Source organism: Hyla sarda, chromosome 4 (genome assembly GCF_029499605.1).
Source record: "Hyla sarda isolate aHylSar1 chromosome 4, aHylSar1.hap1, whole genome shotgun sequence".
NCBI lineage: Eukaryota > Metazoa > Chordata > Amphibia > Anura > Hylidae > Hyla > Hyla sarda.
Window position 1 is genome coordinate 377,582,367 of NC_079192.1, and position 21,898 is coordinate 377,604,264.

General features: G+C 40.4%; 1 protein-coding gene across 2 annotated transcripts in view; it reads left to right on the forward strand.

Moving 5' to 3' along the window:
- Positions 1–21,898, forward strand: part of GLRA1 (glycine receptor alpha 1) — a 184,364-nt gene that overhangs the window by 147,791 nt on the left and 14,675 nt on the right. For both annotated transcript variants that reach the window (XM_056516843.1, XM_056516844.1), the window contains exons 4-8: positions 7,111–7,334; positions 10,392–10,474; positions 10,984–11,121; positions 14,772–14,986; positions 16,754–16,900. In XM_056516843.1, the coding sequence (XP_056372818.1) occupies positions 7,111–7,334; positions 10,392–10,474; positions 10,984–11,121; positions 14,772–14,986; positions 16,754–16,900 (807 nt within the window). The remainder of the gene's footprint in view (positions 1–7,110; positions 7,335–10,391; positions 10,475–10,983; positions 11,122–14,771; positions 14,987–16,753; positions 16,901–21,898) is intronic.

Consider the following 21,898-nt stretch of genomic DNA (forward strand, 5'->3'; position numbering starts at 1 on the left):
AACCCCTTAACAACCCATAATGGATATATTTTTCATGGTGTCATTAAGGGTGCAGGGAGAGGGTTTCGCAAGTCGAGTTCGCTCCATGCCCGGCACCTGTCAGCTACATTCAGCCGCCACTAATAGCTGGTCCAATCTATGCCAAATTGGTACTGATAAAAACTACAGATCACATCACAAAAAAGGCTCTGTTGGCAGAAAAATAAAGAAAGTTATAGGGGTCAGAACAGGGCAGTTTTAAGCATAGTCATTTAAAAAAAATTGAATTTTTCAAAACGTGTAAATCACAAAAACTGTATGAACTGGGTATTGTTGTAACCCTACTAAATTAAGATTTAGGATAACATATCAGTCAGATCACATGGTGAACGGTGTAACCCTAAACCTCCCGATCCCTCGTCTCCCACAATTTTTTATTTTTTTTGGTTGAACAGGTTTTTGTTAAGGGATAAATAAAGGATTTCATTACAAAGTACAAGTGGTTCCACAAAAAACAAGCTCCCATATGGGTCTGAAGTTGGAAAAATAGAAAAAGTTATGGTTAATGAAAGGCAAGGAGGAAAAAATTTGAAACGCAAAAACGAAAATTGGCTGTGACCTTCAGGGGTTAAAGGAATGCTGCAAATGTTACTTTATAGGCTATGAATTCCCTTCAGACATGATCCACTACATGCCCTAAAATATAAACACACTTAGGCCAAATGTAGTGTAGTGCCCGTCAGGTAAAAGGATTAAACTCATTATTGTGAATGCAGCTAGAGGCTTCTGTTTTTGTACCTGTATTTATGGAGTATTGGATACAATCTTAATGGGAAGAGAAGATTGGATAATCAAATTAACCTAATGCACCAGAATATCGATAGTAGACCCGTGTGCCAGCATTTTATTTATTTATTTTCTTCAGCTTTCAAGGAAGATATCTTATAGCCATAGCCCCAAGTCTTTAATACAAAAGGTCACATATCTAGTGAGAGAGATAGAAGACAAACTGCATACATTACATTTCTAATATATTTTACAGGAACCCAGGAGTCCGTATCAGTAGAATCCGTAGAATGAAAAGGTTGTTTTCAATTACAGTCCGTGTATACTTACATTATCTCCATTCTCCAAGGATATATCTTTTATTTTTGAATGGAAATGTAAACAATATAAAACATTAGTCTTAGGACTATTACTCTATTACTAGTAAATATTGGCCCATTATTTAGTAAAATGTAATGGCCGACACTCTCTGCAAATAATTATTGTATTCCGTGTCCTTCCTTCTGCTTAGATCAACAACAGTAATTCATGGATCAACTTTACTACTGCCCTTCTTGTGTCCTTCCAATGCAATTTTATCATTTTTATTCATTTCCATAGCACCAACATATTCCATAGTGATGCACAGAGATAACCATTACTCACTTTGTGTCCCAGAATACCCAGAGGAAACCCATGCACATACAAGGAAAATAAGCAAGCTCTATGCAAACATTGGCCGACATTTATCATTGTCTTTAGACTGTTTTTTGTGTCTAGAAAGGCGCAGGGTCCATTTGCGCCTTTTTTTGCACCTTTTTGTTTATACATTTCTGCTGATTATGAGTTGCAATCCACTGATTTTGGCAATACATATGATATGGAAGGGTTTTATGAACTGCGCCTTTTTGTGAAAGGTGTAAAGCCACTGAAAAGTCTCTAAACTACACAAGCCCAGACTTAGCTTAGCTTTATGGTGTATGTGAAGAGTAAAATTTCAGAAATTAAATTTTATGAAATAAATTTGGTGTTCCTACACATTACCAGCACACATAAAATTGGTGTAGAATAATGCTTCACTTACACCTGCAATGATAAATGCTGGCCATTGTCCTTGGTTAGACTTAAAGAGGTTTTCCAGAACTAAAAAACTCATCCCTTATCCACAGGTGCGTTTGATCACAGGAGGTCCAATCTCTAGAAAAGGGATCCGGACTCTACCCGCTGAATGGAGCGGCATGTCAGCATGCACTTCATTTATTGTCTAAGGGAGCACTGGAGATACCCAAGCAATGTACTCAGGTATCTCTGTGAATAGGGGATAATTTTTTTTAGCACTGTAATACCCCTTAAAACCCAGTTCCCCAGTGTTAGTCTTAGGAAAAGTTAAAGGAAAACTGTCATATGTTTTGTCCCGCACTATCCACGGGTAACTGGGCTCTTGAGTGGTAACTTCCTCACACATGCACCTTACAGACCTGCTGCATTTAGGATTTACATTTACTTATGTGGTAGGCCTGTGGGGTAGGGGTAGTGTAGTCAGGGTATTGCTTCAGTATATCAAAGGTTAAGGTTAACCCTATTGTTCGTGACACCAGGCTGAGGGCTAGTATGCTGAGGTAATTCTCTGGCCTATCGCCGCCCTTCCCAGTAACGATAGGTGCATGCATAAAAATGACTGAAGGTCCACAAGGTAGTTGAACTTGAACTTAGATAAACTTTACTTAAAGACTTGCGGTACATCCAATGAACAGTAACAGTCTCAGTAATACAGTCTCCATACACTTCAGTGACTGACAGTTGTTGCAGACCTTGACTTTTGCTATAAGTCTCGTAATTTAGGGTAATTTGCGAAGATCCGTCCGGATTTAGGGGATAGATAAGGTCCGGTGATCTTGCAGAGTGCTTAGGGATTGATTACACTCATGGTTTTGTAAAGATCAGTCGTTGCTGCAAGGCTCGGGCCTAACTCACTGATGACAGCAGCGCAGATCCTTCCCTGTCAACAGCCCACAAGAAAAGAGATGTTGCTTCCTTGACTGCACAGGAACAAGAGCTGTTGCTTGCTTGGCTGCACAGGAACAAGAGAGAGATTAATGGCTGCAGCTCCCTTATATGGGCAGGGGCTGAGCCATTGTGGATTGGTCCAATCAGCTGTCACTCACTGTAACAAAGCATGGTGGGTGATCACCTGACTTCCTCCCAAAGGTCCTTGAACTACTAACCATAGAGTCTCACCCGATCACATGACCCGCAGGTCCTGCGACGCTAACTAGGCAAGTACACTATATATAAATATATACATTAAATCTAAATAATTTTAATTACAAAAGGGGTGACAAGGGGCTAGATAAGGATGAGGACCCCACCTAAACGTAGGGACTCTGACTTTGGGGACCCCACCACAAGGCAACGGAGGCAATCCGGTGCCGGGATACCACACTTACATTCTAGTTTCCGTGATTAGCTTGTGCTTTATGTATTTCTAGAGAATTTTTGTAATTTTGCATGCAGTGTCTGGGGGGCACTGGGACTGTTTATTGCTATTATGGACATCAACCGTCACAGGTCTGTGTTGATTTGTTACTGCTTAGCCCTTATGTGATTTACATTTATAGTATTGATTATTTGTATTGTGCTTGGGACTGCCTCCATTCTCCTTTAGGGGTCATTTTTTTCCCTGTGTGGGGTGGGCATTGAAGGACTAGACTCCTCTGCCAGATTATTGCGGTTTTGAAATGATTAAAATTGTTTATATGCTCTCCTTTTTTGTCAGTTTATATATGTAATCAATAAAGATATTCGCTTGCACATATATTCTTATTCTTGGAGTGCATCATTATAGTTACTAGCTTTTCTTTCTCCTAGTTTATTGTATGATGTTATAGCAACTGTTTGCACCCAGTGAGCATTCATGGTGTCAGGTGGTGCCCGTCTCTGCACAAGTATTGATTATTCAATGGTAGGCTATATCAGTATTAGAATCCTTTAGAGCTCTGTGTGTCACATGTCACTTAGTCATGCCACGCCCTCTTATCCCAAATACTTTATATTCTTTCTATCTCCATCCCTATAACTCTGGTTGTATCAGCTAATCCTGATGTAGGCTGAGTGAAGGGCCTGTTACTGAACCTGCAGGCACTGCACCCAGCTTATTACTGTAAAATAGGGGCTCAAGTCCTGCAGAAACGCTTGGGAACTGAGTCCCTGCACTTTTTTCACAGCAGGAACACCACTCCCATTAGCAGGAGTCCTGCAGGACCAGCCCTTGAGTGAAAATCTTTGATGACTTACCTCACTTTCTTTTTTTTTTAGTACATTACCCCTGTGCAAAATGTATTTACTCATCTAATAAGTGACAAACTAGATGAGTATTGGTCAAACTAGGTGGGATCTGCCAACCATTTAATGTGTATGTAAACACAATAGAAGGGAAAGATCCGGCACAGCTCTTTATACCTGTCGGTGTAGACCTTCTACATATACAATGAAATGCACCAGGTGTCTGTTCTCCTGCGGGTGGTGCTCTACACTGAAAATATGCACAAAAGTTCACAGAAAAAAGATATAGCGGAGCGACTCACCCGATCCTGAGGGAATTAATTCAAACAATGAACATCGCGGTCAGGCGACAATGCAGCGGGAGGTGGAGGATGTTACCGGGGGAATTCAGGCGTCGGGGCACAGCCGTATCGCACCTCTTGGTGCTTCGTCAGGCCCCTGCAAGGCAGGGGCCTGACGAAGCATCAAGAGGTGCGATACGGCGGTGGCCCGACGCCTGAATTCCCCCCGTAACATCCTCCAGCTGCATTGTCGCCTGAACGCGATGTTCATTGTTTGAATTAATTCCCTCAAGATCGGGTGAGTCGCTCCGCTATATCTTTTTTCTGTGGACTTTTCATTTAATGTGTATGTTGGCATCCCAACTCTCCATGTGGGAAGATAGAAGGTTTGGGAAAAGAGGGCCCCTGAGGAGGAGTCTTTCTCCCCTCTCCCCATTTAGAACACCCGTATGATCAACAAGCATGCGTGTGTCTGGAGGGATTAGAAGAGACAGCTCTTGGTCAAACAATCTGAATGCTATCTTATGTGTATGGCCACTAGAGATGAGTGAATTTACAGTAAATTCGATTAGTCACGAACTTCTTGGCTCCGCAGTTGATGACTTATCCTGCATAAATTAGTTCAGCTTTCAGGTGCTCCGGTGGGCTGGAAAAGGTGGATACAGTCCTAGGAAAGAGTCTCCTAGGACTGTATCCACCTTTTCCAGCCCACGGGAGCGCCTGAAAGCTGAACTAATTTATGCAGGAAAAGCCATCAACTGCCGAGCAGAGAAGTTCGTGACGAATCGAATTTACTGTAAATTCGCTCATCTCTAATGGCCACCTTAAAGGGTTACAAGCCAGCAGAGAATCTATTGTTATGCAAATTATATTGGTCCTGCACATGACTAGTACAGAGAAATCTTTGCCCGCAGGTCTGGCAGTCTGAGCCAGCTGTTCTGCCACTGCAGGTGCCTTCTGACGGATTTCTGCACATAGGATCGACTAACTGTTTTCCAGTGAGGGGCCATGTTTTCCTTCGGACCCCGACTGGAAATTGAATCCTATAGGCATAGCCTACCATATAACTCAATGCATTAATAACATTTGTTTTATGTTATGCATACATGGTGAATTGCGTAATATCTTTAACCTTTTGGGGATTTATAGAAGCATTGTACATACTGTATTAAAGGGGTTATCCAGGAAAAAACTTTTTTTTAAAATATCAACTGGCTTCAGAAAGTTAAACAGATTTGTAAATTACTTCTATTAAAAAATCTTAATCCTTTCAGTACTTATGAGCTTCTGAAGTTAAGGTTGTTCTTTTCTGTCTAAGTGCTCTCTGATGACACACATGTCTCGGGAAACGCCCAGTTTAGAAGCAAATCCCCATAGCAAACCTCTTCTAAACTGGGCGTTTCCCGAGACACGTGTCATCAGAGAGCACTTAGACAGAAAAGAACAACTTTAACTTCAGAAGCTCATAAGTACTGAAAGGATTAAAAAAAATTAATAGAAGTAATTTACAAATCTGTTTACATTTCTGGAGCCAGTTGATATATATAAAAAAAAACTTTTTTCTCTGAATACCCCTTAAAGGTTTCTTCTATACTTTAGCTTCCCATATAGACTGGAAAAAAATTAAAAGTAACTCCCCTGTTGATGTTGCAAACACTAGCGATAGAAACACGTTGGGAGGATTAATGTTTGTTCTGAATTTTGGAGGATTTATGATTGATCTGAAATTACCCGTGACATGCAATTATGTTATTGGTGCACTCTGGGATTGTATTGTCACGATGCCGGCTGGCAGGAGGTGGATCCTCTGTGCCAGAGAGGGATTGGCGTGGACCGTGCTAGTGGACCGGTTCTAAGTCACTACTGGTTTTCACCAGAGCCCGCCGCAACGCGGGATGGTCTTGCTGCGGCGGTAGTGACCAGGTCGTATCCACTAGCAACGGCTCAACCTCTCTGACTGCTGAAGATAGGCGCGGTACAAGGGAGTAGACAGAAGCAAGGTCGGACGTAGCAGAAGGTCGGGGCAGGCAGCAAGGATCGTAGTCAGGGGCAACGGCAGGAGGTCTGGAACACAGGCTAGGAACAAACAAGGAAACGCTTTCACTGGCACAATGGCAACAAGATCCGGCGAGGGAGTGCAGGGGAAGTGAGGTATACATAGGGAGTGCACAGGTGAACACACTAATTAGAACCACTTGCGCCAATCAGCGGCGCAGTGGCCCTTTAAATCGCAGAGACCCGGCGCGCGCGCGCCCTAGGGAGCGGGGCCGCGCGCGCCGGGACAGGACCGACGGAGAGCGAGTCAGGTACGGGAGCCGGGGTGCGCATCGCGAGCGGGCGCCACCCGCATCGCGAATCGCATCCCGGCTGGAGGCGGTATCGCAGCGCACCGGGTCAGTGGATCTGACCGGAGCGCTGCAGTAGCGAGAGTGTAGCGAGCACTCCGGGGAGGAGCGGGGACCCGGAGCGCTCGGCGTAACATGTATGCATATCATCCTGTATTTTAACAGCATTTCTACTGTTTTGCTTTCAGTATCTGAGTTGTAGGGTGGTCAATTAACCCTTTGGCTTAACATCCTCTTTCGGCACTTGAACTATCACTATTGTGAAATTTTAGAAGAATAAATTAAAAGTTTAATAAGCAACTTTTCACCCTGGTGTTGGTCAGCTAGTGGTTTGATTTAGTTACAAGCCAGCGGACAAGCAACCTGGCCCTCGCAAAGACTAAGAACCAGCTACATATTGTAATGTAACATTAGGCTAGCACAAATATGATTTACTGTATTTTTGCATTTTGTTTTAGGATTACAGACTAAATATATTTCTACGTCAACAATGGAATGACCCTCGATTGGCTTATAGTGAATACCCAGATGACTCCTTGGATCTGGACCCCTCTATGTTGGAACAGATCTGGAAGCCAGATTTGTTCTTTGCCAATGAAAAGGGGGCAAATTTTCATGAAATTACCACAGACAACAAACTGCTGAGGATCTTTAAAAATGGCAATGTGCTGTACAGCATCCGGTAAGTCAGAACACAACTTAAGTAGCACAATGGAAAGAGACTTGTAAGAGAGGTCTAAATAGTTTCTTAAAGGGGTACTCTGATGGAAAACTATTTTTTTCTAATCAACTGGTGCCAGAAAGTTACTTAAGTTTGTAAATTACTTCTATGTAAAAATGTTAATCCTTCCAGTACTTATCAGCTGCTGTATGCTGCAGAGGAAGTTGTGTAGTTCTTTTCTGTCTGACCACAGTGCTTTCTGCTGACACCTCTGTCAATGTCAGGAACTGACTAGAGAAGGAGAGGTTTACTATGGGGATTTGTTCTTGCTCTGGACAGTTCCTGACATGTACAAACGTGTCAGCAGAGAGCACTGTAATTTCTGGAATAGGCATTATGCAGAGAATGTGTGTAAGTGCTCAATGTACTGTCCATAATTAAGTGTGCCACAGAAAGTACAAAAAGTTGCAGGAGTCCCTGCTCCTCTACACTGATCATCAAATAGTCCCTGCTCCTCTACACTGATCATCATATAGTTATGCAGCAGTGTTGTAAGCATTGCTGCTTAAAAGGGTACTCCGCCCTAGACATCTTATCACCTGTCCAAAGGATAGGGGATAAGATGTCTTATCGTGGGGGTCCCGCTGCTGGGGACATCCGCAATCTCTCCTGCAGCCCACTGAGTCATCACTGCACGGAGCCCATAGGCTTGCATTGAGGGGGCGGAGCGTGAAATTACAAGGGGGTGGAGCCATGACATCACGATACTCTGGCCCCTGTTTCGTGAGTCATCATCACGCACGCAGCAAGCTTAGCACTGTGCAGTGATGACTCGGGGTGCTAAAGGAGAGATTGCGGGTGTCCCCAGCAGCAGGACCCCCGCGATCAGACATCTTATCCCCTGTTCTTTTGATAGGGGATAAGATGACTAGGGCGGACTACCCCTTTAAATTCACTGGCCTCCCAGCCAAGAGAACATATATGCCACATAGTGTACTGTCTTTGACAGGAGTCCCTGCATCAACTGGCTACAGAATGTTAAACACATTTGTAAATTACTTCTATTAAAAAAATATTAATCCTTCTAGTAGTTATCAGCTGCTGAAGTTGAGTTATTCTTTTCTGTCTGACAACAGTGCTCTCTGCTGACACCTCTGCTTGTCTCAGGAACTGTCCAGAGTAGGAGCAAATCCCCATAGCAAACCTCTAATGCTTCGGACAGTTCCTGAGATAAGCAGAGGTGTCAGCAGAGAGCACTGTTGTCAGACAGAAAAGAATAACTCAAATACAGCAGCTGATAACTACTGGAAGGATTAACATTTTTGAATAGAAGTAATTTACAAATCTGTTTAACTTTCTGGAGCCAGGCGATATATAAAAAAAAAGTTTTTTCTGGAATACCCATTTGAAGCTTACCCTGCAATGATCTGTATAATAGAAAGTGGAAGAAGCTACACTGCTCACAAAAATAAAGGGAACACTAAGATAACACATCCTAGATCTTAATGAATGAACTAATCGTATGAAATACTTTCATCTTTACATAGTTGAATGTGCTAACAACAAAATCACACAAAAATTATCAATGGAAATCTAATTTATCAACCCATGGAGGTCTGGATATGGATTCACAATCAAAAACAAAGTGGAAAACCACACTACAGGCTGATCCAACTTTATGTAATGTCCATAAAACAAGTCAAAATGAGGCTCAGTAGTGTGTGTGGCCTCCACGTGCCCGTATGACCTACCTACAATGCCTGGGCATGATCCTAATGAGGTGGCGGGTGGTCTCCTGAGGGATATCCTCCCAGACCTGATCTAAAGCATCCGCCAACTCCTGGACAGTCTGTGGTGCAACGTGGCATTGGTGGATTGAGCGAGACATGATGTCCCAGATGTGCTCATTCGGATTCAGGTCTGGGGAATGTGCGGGCCAGTCCATAGCATCAATGCCTTCCTTTTGCAGGAACTGCTGACACACTCCAGCCACATGAGGTCTAGCATTGTCTTGCATTAGGAGGAACCCAGGGCCAACCGCACCAGCATATGGTCTCACAAGGGGTCTGAGGATCTCATCTCGGGAACCTAATGGCAGTCAGGCTACCTCTGGCAAGCAACATGGAGGGCTGTGTGGCCCCCAAAGAAATGCCACCCCACATCATTACTGACCCACCGCCAAACCGGTCATGCTGGAGGATGTTGCAGGCAGCAGAACGTTCTTCATGGCATCTCCAGACTCTGTCACATGTGCTCAGTGTGAACCTGCTCTCATCTGTGAAGAGCACAGGGTGCCAGTGGCGAATTTGCCGATCTTGGTGTTCTCGGGCAAATGTCAATTGTCCTGCACAGTGTTGGGCTTTAAGCACAACCCCCACCTGTGGACGTAGGGCCCTCATACCACCCTCATGGAGTCTGTTTCTGATCATTTGAGTGGAGTGCTCCTCCTTGCACAAAGGCAGAGATAGTGGTCCTACTATTGGGTTGTTGCCCTCCTATGGCCTCCTCCACATCTCCTGATGTACTGGCCTGTCTCTTTGTAGCTCCTCTATGCTCTGGACAATACGCTGACAGACACAGCAAACCTTCTTGCCCCAGCTCGCATTAATGTGCCATCCTGGAGGAGCTGCCCTACCTGAGCCACTTGTGAGGGATGTAGACTCTGTCCCATGCTACCACCAGAGTGAAAGCACCGCCAGCTTTCAAAAGTGACCAAAACATCAGCCAGGAACCATAGAAACTGAGAAGTGGTCTGTGGTCACCACCTGCAGAACCACTCCTTTATTGAGGATGTCTTGCTAATTGCCTATAATTTCCACCTGTTGTCTGTTCCATTTGCACCACAGCATGTGAAATTGATTGTCGATCAGTGTTGCTTCCTGAGTGGACAGTGTGATTTCACAGAAGTGTCATTGACTTGGAGTTACATTGTGTTGTTTAAGTTTTCCCTTTAATTTTTGAGCAGTGTGCTTGTTGCTGAAAGCCCTGTTTTCTATAAAATAGATCCTACCATACACGTAATTTGTAAAAGAAAAACATTTAAGACTAATAATATCGTTTTTGTGTGTTTTCTTACAGATTAACATTGACTTTGGCTTGTCCCATGGACCTGAAAAACTTTCCAATGGATGTCCAAACCTGTATCATGCAGCTGGAGAGTTGTAAGTTGGAATAGACCCATAGACCTTTGTCAACTCTAATCTATATAATGCTACCCCAAGTCTGCGGCTTTGCTAGTGACTGGACAACCTGGGTCTATTAAAGAGGTTTTCTGGTTTTCTAATAGTCAATTCCAATACCCTCACACTTTACAATTTACTGCTATGTTAATTCCTTTTTTTATTATTAATTATTATTATTATTGTTGTGTATGTATATATATATATATATATATATATATATATAATTTATTTTTATTTTTTATTTTTTTTACTATATGTTTTACTATAGTAATATATTTTACTTGTGTGACTTTTACTTGTTTTACAAACTAATTGACCTGTATGGAGTAATATTCTCCAAGCAGAACAGCTCGTATTCATGTTTTACTGAATGTCTACAAACAATAGGTAATATAAAACATCAAGGAGAAATGAAAAAAAAAATCAATAATCTGCTGTTTGTATCATGTATGACACAACTACAACTGAAATACATTTTGTCTACACAGTTGGTTACACTATGAACGATCTGATATTTGAGTGGGAGGAGGTGGGTGCGGTGCAGGTGGCAGACGGACTTACCTTGCCTCAGTTTATCTTGAAGGAAGAGAAGGATCTACGGTATTGCACCAAACACTACAATACTGGTAGGTGTCTGTGGAATCTACCCCCGGTCTGAACCAGGATTGTCCACAATGCCTTTGTGCACATTCATATGCACATTAGTACACATTGGATTTATTGTTCCCTTTGGCTGGTCGGCTATTTTTTGTCATGCTATAAACCTGCATTATTTTTTATTATATTGCAAAAGTTACTTCCTAGCACTACTGTCACTATAGGACAAATATCTGGGTAAGAAGTTAAGCCCAGATAAGCATTGCTTATGCTGAGAATTGCATTGTTTGTATATTTTTGCCAATTGATAAAGGTCATAATACTTTTATAATTTTTGTTGACCATAACTTTTAACTCATTATTCATCATTTAGTTATAGCATTATTATTATTACTATTATGCTGACATAATGAAGGCCTTAGCAAGATAATGTCTTCTACATAATAAGGCTGCAGTGTTGTGTATGAGGAAACCATTCTAAAGTTCCATTTAAATTATTTTTAGTTTTTCTCTAAAAATGTTCTTACAGGGTTTGGGAATAGGGAGAGTAGTTCATGTATTGTGTTAAAGGAGTAGTGCAGTGAAACATAACTTATCCCCTATCCAAAGGATAGGGGATAAGCTATAGATCACGGGGTACCGACCACTGGGCCCCCCTGCGATCTCCTGATCGGGGCCCCAGCAGTCTGACGAAAGCGGCTGTTCTGGCCCCACAGGATGCCGTGGCCGACACGCCCCCTCCATGTGTCCAGATGAGATACATGGAGGGGGCATGTCGGGGGCTAATCTGTATGGGGGACGGCACGCCCCCTTTCAGCAGACTGCCTGTGCCCCGTTCAGGAGATCGCGGGGGTCCCAGCGGTCAGAACCCCTACAATCTATACTTATGCCCTATCTTTGGATAGGGGATAAGTTATGTTTCACTACAGAAGTCCTTTAAGAGATTACACCCAAAAAGCAATAACCAGGTGAGTTAGGGTTAGTATAAGGCTGAATCCTGATTTGTGATATATCAGTGGCAATTGTGGTTAGAAGGATCCCTTACATTAAGCTGGGGAGAACTGCTCAAACTCCTAGCGATCGGCTGTGATCTGTGGGGAATCATTGCAGTAAGTATTCAATTTCCCTGTAGTTCTACCATAGAGGTAATTGTGCATTGCACAATGCTTATTCAATGGATTTACTGTCTAATATAAGATAGGACCACCAAAGTGAAAGACAGTCTTTGCAGGCACTCTCTATTCTGGACAATATAGTAGAAACTTAAAGGGGTACTCCCGTGGAAAACTTTTTTATTTTTTTAAATCAACTGGTGCCAGAAAGTTAAACAGATTTGTAAATTACTTCTATTAAAAAATCTTAATCCTTCCAGTACTTTTTAGGAGCTGTATACTACAGAGGAAATGCTTTACTTTTTGGATTTCTCTGATGTCATGACCACAGTGCTCTCTGCTGACCTCTGCTGTCCATTTTAGGAACTGTCCAGAGCAGGAGAAAATCCCCATAGCAAACATATGCTGCAGCAGAGGTCAGCAGAGAGCACTGTGGTCATGACATCAGAGAAATTTAAAAAGTAAATCATTTCCTCTGTAGTATACAGCCCCTAAAAAGTACTGGAAGGATTAAGATTTTTTAATAGAAGTAATTTACAAATCTGTTTAACTTTCTGGCACTTGTTGATTTAAAAAAAAAAAAAGTTTTCCACGGAAGTACCCCTTTAAAAAGGTCAATTCACCGTCATGAGATATTTCATGGAGTCATAAGGGTAATGTCCAGAAACATACAAGAGGAAGAGATGCGGGCCGATTCCCGGTGATACTTTCAGTAGAAGAATGAAGAAAATTTTCCCGTCTCCCAGTAAAAATCCAAAATGCATTTTAAATCCATTAAAAGACAAAAAGTACTAGGACTGTGCCATAATTAAGGATTGTTGACAATCTAATGTGTGTTGGAGTTTTGTTTTTAGTTTTTTCATTTTGTTTTTTTCTGCTTTTAATAGATTTTAAAAGAAATATTAGAATTTTACTGGCTGCTGGATGAATTTTCTTCATTCTTCTACTGCGCTTTCTACAGCCTGAATGAGTAATTTAACTCTATTAACTCAGAATTCCCTAAAAAAAAACATTTTTTAGAATGGATTTGAAAACACATTATATATACATGATTACTTTTCCCATCCCCTGCGGCTGCTGTTCTGGCAGCTCACATTTCCCTCTACTCACCACTTCCTCTAACATACTGACCCTGTAGGCAATGCCCGTTCAGCCAATTACTGGATGAGGCAGGTCACGACTATGGACAAAACCTGATTGAACAGGGAAGCGGGGAGCAGAGGTGAGCTTTGGGGACCAGGACCCAACAGAACGACAGCTACCAGGGTTCGGGTTAGGGGAGTACATTTTTATTTTTAAAGGGGTACTCCGGTGAAAACCTTTTTTCTTTTAAATCAACTGGTGGCAGAAAGTTAAACATATTTGTAAATTACTTCTATTAAAAAATCTTAATCCTTACAGTACTTATTAGCTGCTGAATGCTACAGAGGAAATTCCTTTCTTTTTGGAACACTGATGACATCATGAGCACAGTGCTCTCTGCTGACATCTCTGTCCATTTTAGCAACCATGCATATAGCAGATGTATGCTAAGGGCAGCATGGTGGCTCAGTGGTTAGCACTGCTGCCTTGCAGTGCTGGGGACTTGGGTTCAAATCCCACTAAGGACAACAATAAATTAAGCGGTATTATTATTATAATAACGTCAGCAGAGAGAATAGAAGTAATTTACAAATATGTTTAACTTTCTGCCACCAGTTGATTTAAAAGAAAAAAGGTTTTCACCGGAGTACCCCTTTAAAGCTCCATGAGTCCAGTCTAAAAATGTTTACACATTGCCACAAGTGGGATGCCACTTTAAATTGGACCTGTCAGCAGTTTTTTAGGGTATGAAGTAAAGCCATTGTTGTATAGAGCTTTTGATCCCTGAATCCATGCAAAGCTCTCATTAGGGATCAATTAACTGAATTCAGTGTCCAACAGCCATGAAGACATGTCACTGAATGTACAGACCGACATTGACTGCAGTTTAATCATTTGTTGTATACAGGTGTATTCAGGGATCAAGTCCTTGAAAAAAAAAAAAAAAAAAGTGTGGGAACTCTTCCACATAAGAACTGGTCCTGCATGGTCCCGCTAATGAGAAGTGTTCCTGCTGTGGAACAAGTGCAGGAACTCAGTTCCCACATGTTCCTGCAGGACTTGAGCCCTGGGTGTATTGAAGAGCACAGTTGACTGATATATACAAAATGACAACTTTTTAGCACACATATGCTATACAGGCATGTGGACACCTCGGTACAGGATTCTAGTCTTTCTGAGTTTTAGATCTCAATTTTAAAATCCGTACAAAAATATTTGCCATGTGTAAATAGCAGAGAACACCACAGACTTGGCAACCGAGGAAACTGTTTTATACTAGTAATACCTCTTTTAGTCAGAGCCATGACAAGGACAGTACTCTACTCTATGAGATTGTACAAATGTCAAGTTGCTTGTTAGAGATTACAATTTGTAGATTTATTTTAATTTAATCGAAGTTTTGTGTTTCTGTTAAGCATGTAACCTTTATATCTCAGGAGATTTTTCAAGCCTACTTACCTCATTCTTTTTTTTCCATATCCAAGGAAAATTTACGTGTATTGAAGCTCGCTTTCACTTGGAGAGACAGATGGGTTATTATCTGATTCAGATGTACATTCCCAGTTTGCTTATTGTCATCCTCTCATGGGTGTCTTTCTGGATCAACATGGATGCAGCCCCTGCCAGAGTTGGTCTTGGCATAACCACAGTGCTGACCATGACCACTCAAAGCTCTGGATCTCGAGCATCTCTACCAAAGGTTTGTACTGTAAAAAAAAAAAAAAACTCACTTTAGATTGGATGCGAGTGGGTCACAATTCCTTATGATTGTCTTGAATTTATATGCATTAGGTTGGACATTATTTATAATTAATGAAGAAATAATCTACCTATTATGTTACTCAATGATTGATATCTTACATTCAGATCTAAATACATAAAAGGATAGATATTAAAGAATAAAATTGTCATACTATTGACCAATATATTACAGTATTATGGCAAAAGCAAAAAAAAATTAAAAATTTCCAAACTTTGTGTGAGGTAAAGGATTGTTCAGAGATTATCAATGTTTTTATGTAGCAGCGTATACAGTATTTTTTAATTTTTCACTATAATTCAATGTCTTTTTTGTATTACGGTGAACTTTCACCTTCCAGCTACTGTTGATCAAAAACCTCCATTTCTTTTATGTGGTTGAATTTCAGTATCATTTCAGATCAAGGTCATTTTAATTCTTTTTCATGTCATTTCAGTCATCAACTTTCATTGTTTCCTTTCATGTGTTGTGGGCATTACATTCTCTCAGGAGGATCTGTGTTCTTTCCAGTTCTCAATAAGGCAAGTCTAGAACTAAATAAAACTGAAATAGTTTAGGTATTGATGAGATTTAGATAAAGTATTCCAAAAGGCTACCCGTTTGAGGTGACCACCTTTTAATCTAGACCAGATTTACTGGGACTGATTTTCAATTCCTTCCTATCACAAGTATACTTCCAACGCTCTAGAAGACCATTTTCAATACAATTTTGGGTTATGGTCCCATGGAGGTTTCATTGTATCTCCAATCTGCAAAATCGTGATATAACAAGAATTGGAACAATGAATGTAAGAGGGCAGTCCATGGTCTAAAGGTGGAATTCCAGTACTTTCATGAGAGCCTCTACCTTTGCCAAATATAATGCAATACAATTGGGCTGAGTTTGTGACTGTATCAGAGCCCCCACAAAATGTAATAAAATGTTATAAATTGGCATGTACTATAAGAGGGTTGGTAATATTTGTAGATTGCTTGTAGATTGTACATTGTTTGTAGACTGCAAATCCACAAAAGGTTTTGCCACCATGGACACTTACCTCCTATCCATAGAATAGGGGATAAGCACCTGATCGTTGGATGGAGGATTACCAAGGTAGGTGTATAGAGATAATAGGAGTGTAGCATTGCGTATTATCATATTCATTCAGGATACATTTGTGTTCATATAATAGAGATCTGCAGCCATTTTTCCAGAATTGTGTATCCAGATATCGGTGGCAAATGGACCATTCGGGAGGTAGGGCAGTGCTTGAGGGCCTCATACTGCAACAACACTGCTTTTCAAATTTAGTCTTTTCACCTAAACTAAGCATAATATGGCTACAGTGGTGTGTAAAGGGCCTATGATCTTAGTGTCCAGGAACCCAGATCCTTGTCACTCTAAGTACTTGCTAGCAAATATGTCAAGACTAGTACTTGTCTGTTACTTTCCAAAGACCAATTTTACCAACAAGTGTCAGCATTCTTTTATTGCTAAGGGTTTTTGTGTACCCCAAAAAACACTACTCTTGTGCCTGGGCTCTTTCTAGTATTGAAGCTCATCCCCAGAAAAAATAATGTTACTAGAATTGGTACAGAAAAGGGTACAGATAATGTGTTCATTTATCCAGTTCTTGGTGCTTTCTATATGGAAGGCAATTTTAATGCAATTTATTGACGATATGTTTTTTGTGTATATACAATTTTTGCATTTCTTTTCTATTGCAGGTCTCCTATGTGAAAGCTATTGATATATGGATGGCTGTCTGCTTGTTATTTGTCTTTTCTGCCCTATTGGAATACGCAGCTGTCAACTTTGTATCGCGACAGCACAAGGAACTTTTACGTTTCAGGAGGAGGAGACGACATCATAAGGTAACTCTGTGCTACATTTTGCATGACTGTGTGTGGGTATTTTATATATGATTGAATCTGTAATAGTTAGATACAAGGAAGTAAAACAACCCATGACTTGAGGGCCAGAAAATAATGAGAAACAAATGTTACCCTGAATCTTAATATAGCAGAAATTATTTTTGCTACCAAGTATATTCATACAATATGATAGTTATTAGTAGTTTAAACTAATTTTTCCGTAAAGCCTTAAAGGAACAAAACAGATACAATATATTATGCTTAGTGCAGATCCTCAGGGGCAAAGCATGACACAGAGATTCTTTCTATGGTGTTCATTCAATCCAGCTCAGACACTAGATTACACAAAATTATTTTTTCCCGGTAATCCGAAAGTGGTTGTCTAGTAGTATGGGTCTATACCCTTTACATTTTTTATGCTAACATAACATCATTTGTCATGGGTGAGGACTAAGGACATTGTGTTAGCCCTCAAAACACGAGCTATAGACCTATTTCTAAGTGAAAGTTGTGATTTTGAAAGCAACAAAAAGCTAAATTTCATGATTTTCATACCTGACATCCTTCTCTATTGCAAAACATTATAGTGGTGCCTTATTGTGCAAATAGTAAAAGATCCAACTAAAAAGATCAAACTTCCAAAATTGTACCCAGAACCCGATGGTGCTGTTACCTCACGGACATATGTAAACAAAATGGTTGCAGTCAAGGACCTACTACAGAGCCAGCCCATGTGGTAGTTATGAAAAGCAAAAGGAACAGCTCACCATAGCCTTATCCCTCTTTCCTGTAGCCCACCTTAGCACAATAGCATCAATGCAAGAGCTGAGAATGGCAAGAGTCCCACTGTCCCAGCAAGGAGGATACCGAATTTGACCCCTCTCGTGATATAAAGTGTCATCTAAGTAAATCAATGATATGTTATTGTGACCACATTGTTAAAGGGTACCTCTCATCAAAAAAAACTTTTGATATATTATAGATTAATGTATGCAGAATAACTTTACAGTTGCATGTTATTAAAAAATATCCTTCTTTCTATTTAATTTTCCACTTTGAAGAAATGACCACTAGGGGTCTCCCTACCAGTCCTGGCAGCAAGCATTTCAGACTCATGCTGGAGTCCTAAACACTACGAGCTGCCAGTCTGCTTTGTTCACAAAGGAGAACACTCAGAGCTGCCAGCCTGCTTTGTTCACAGCCTGTTTGGCTGTGAACAAAGCAGGCTGGCAGCTCTGAGTGTTTAGGACTCCAGCATGAGTCAGAAATACTTGCTGACAGGACTGATCGGGAAAAATACAATAGAAAGAAGCATATTTTTCATTAACATGCTATTGGAAAGTTATTCAACATTCATTAATCTAAAATATATCAAAAGTTTATTTGATGAGAGGTACCCTTTAAGTAGCTCTACCTTTAATTTTAAAAACAAAAAGGCCAAGTGTTAGCTGGGTGACAATAAGAAAATATGACATGCCATACCTACATAATAAAAGAATCACTGGTATAAATGAGAACAAAAAATTTGGGGGTAGTTTTTGTGTCTTTTTTAGACAAAAATAAAATAAGGAACTAAAGAAAATTGAGGAAGTGGAAATGCTAATTTTATCAATGCATACAAAGTAAAAAAAATTAAGGCAATTTTTAGTAATTAAAAATATACTACAATTTGGCTTGACATTTCTTTTATACCCTTTTATAGAGTACTATTGTTACTGGAACGCATGTTTATCAATACAAACTTGAAAATTAAAATTTTTATCATTAAAATTATAATAATAATAATACACAGTTTTGTTTCTATAGCTCCTTTGCAGACCCCTGGTAACAGACAACACAGAAAGCTTCTATAGTCTAATCCTGCAGGCATATTCCATTTTATGTGTTTTCTACTTCTGGCTAACCTACCTAATGTAGGAGACAAATGCAGATAAATCCAAGACTGCAGGTTCACGCCACACATTATTTTAATTTTTATTTTTTGCTGTTACAATAGAGACACATAATCTGCATAGGAGCTGTAGAAACAAAATAATAGGAATTCTTTTTTATTAAAGGCGTACTCCGGTGACATTTTTTTTTTTTAAGTCAACTGTACCAGAAAGTTAAACAGATTTGTAAATTACTTCTATAAAAAAATCTTAATTCTTCCAGTACTTATTAGCTGTTGAATACTACAGAAGAATTTTTTTTTATCACAGAGCTCTCTGCTGACATCATGACCACAGTGCTCTCTGCTGACATCTCTGTCCATTTTTGGAACTGACTAGAGCAGGATATGTTTTCTATGGGGATTTTCTCCTACTCTGGACAGTTCTTAAAATGGACAGAGATGTCAGCAGAGAGCACTGTGCTCGTGATGTCAGCAGAGAGCTCTGTGTTCCAAAAAGAAAATAATTTCTTCTGTAGCATTCAGCAGCTAATAAGTACTGGAAGGATTAAGATTTTTCAATAGAAGTAATTTACAAATCTGTTTAACTTTCTGGCACCAGTTGATTTAAAAAAAAAAAAAAAAAAGTTTTTCACCGGAGTACCCCTTTAACCTATTAAAAAATTTTTAATGCATAATAACAATTTACACAAAATGGTTATAAAGGTAGATGGTAGTATAATACCTTATCTCCCAGTATTAGATAATAAAAGAGCAGAATTATTTAGTACACACATATTTTCACCTAATAACATATAGATTTTTCTCTTCCTTTGCATAAAATGCTTACAGCATAATAGTTCTCAATATTCTCTAATATATTACCAAACCATCGAATATTTATGTATGGCAACAAGGTCACCCTTATAGAAATCCCTTGGGTAATCCCAATGTTTCTGTTTAGGTCCCGTATAATTGTATTGTTCGGTAGCTGAGACCCTTCCTGACAGCTTTTATGTAATATGCTAATATTGCTGTATAAGTCTGAGCAGTCTCTTCACCCGTCTGGTATACAAGGGTTGTGTGCAAACCCTGCGGCCTTTTCCAGCATAAAAAGGCTAATGTTATACTTAATAGATTTCTCTGCGAGAAGAGAATAATTGATGGTATTCATTATGGTAGCGCTGCAGAGTCCTGATCCCACTAATCACAGAATGAAAATACTATTGCTGCCTTTATTTTAATTTAGGAGAAAAATTGTTCTGCAGAGGTAATTCTGTACAAAAGGAAGCATGATCTATGTCCTACCACAAGTCTGATGATAGGTTAGCCACGATTACAAACTCTATGGCAATGGAATGATTAAAATAATAACTGCATCATGCCAATGCGCGGTTCTTTCTTCACCAATTGTAGTGCAAATACTGCAACAAAATTATTGCACTTACGATAATGTGCCCCCCCCCCCCCCTAAAGTTATCTCTCTAGGGTTATCTTATCCAGACACCTTTCCTATTAGGCATTTTCATGTCAGTGACACACATAGAAGATATGAGAACCCTATATGTTTGTTTCCTTTTACACAATTTTGGACCAGTGCAATTCCTTTAGAGTGAAGAGTCCTGCACAGGTCTCACAACCCAGTATTGAAGGAGATGAAATTAACCAGGGCAAGTTTCTTAGTAACACGGGATATAAGGTAACCATGTCTAGGCTTCCAGTAGCAAAGAAGATCAATCAACCAGGGTTAGGCTTCAAGTAGGAAAGACGATGGAACCAACCAGTGCTAGGCTCCCCCAGTAATTAAAGAGAGGGCACCAACCAGAGCTGGGTTTGTAGTAGCAAAAGAAATTGGGCCAAACAGGCTGAGCTCCCAATAGCAAAGTAGATGAGATCAACCAGGGATTGGCTCCCAGTAGTAAAGTGATGGAATGAACCAAAGCAAGGCTCCTAGAAGCAAAGACAATGGTACCAAACAGGAATGGGCTCCCAGTAGCATGGAGATGGGACAACGAGTACTGAGATGCCAGTAGAAAAGGACATGGGACTTACCATGGCTAGGTTCCGAGCAGCTCAAGAGATTACATCATCCAGTTCTCCAACTGATAAAGGGCTAAGTTTTCAGTAACAAAGAAAATGAAACTGGAATCCCTGTAGCAAAACATATGGGTTCAACCAGGGCTAGGCTTCTGTAAACAAAGGGGATGGAACAAACGAAGACTATTCTAGTAGCAAAGAAGTCTCCAAAGGGCCCCTAGTAGGTATAGACATCATAGAAGATACCTTGCCCAATACCCACTCTGGTCTGTCAGTGTAACCCCAGTGATCAGCTAAGACAATCCCTCGCTTCATCCTATTTGTAATACAAACAACTATTTTGTGAATCCTGTTGAATAGAAACTAGAACCCTATGGAAAAAAAACTTGTTGCTGATGTTTTGGTCATGAAAGCAGCCATGCATCTTAATTGTATATTCAATGGGAAATGTTAGAAGACCTCAGTTAATTTAATCTGTGGTCCAGGAGGATTTCATTGGCTTTATAGATAATCAAACAATGCCATAATAAACTGAAGCAGCGAAATAACTTAATACAAACATTGCACTACGTCTGCACAACCTGCTCTGATTACCCACATTGCTGAAAGCAAATAACTAATGTCTCGGTGATAAACATAATGTAGCAATTTAATTTCCTTTATTGTTTAAATGGAATTTCCACCTCCAGATGACTTTCATTTTATTGTTTGTGCATGTCATTCTGCAGCTTTTACAAGATAGACAAAGCAGGACCAGCCTAAAATATACTCTTCTTCCCACATTGAGTTAAAGAGGTTGAACACTTTTGGGTTATTCTACTATTGCAGTTAGAGTAGACAATGTGGTTTCCCTGTTATGAGGAATAATCACATTTTATGGGGGATTTTGTATTCTATATTCTCTGTTAACCCCACCAGGACCTGGGACTTAAGGACCAAGGGCGTACTCACCGCCAGTAACCGGGCGGTTAACGGAACAGGAAATTGTTCAGCAGGCATCCCTTCCCAAAGCCTGGGGGGTCCTGAGACCCTCCCCATGTTGGTCTACATGGTACAGGTTGCCATGTACAACTCTTTTGTACTGTCCCAGT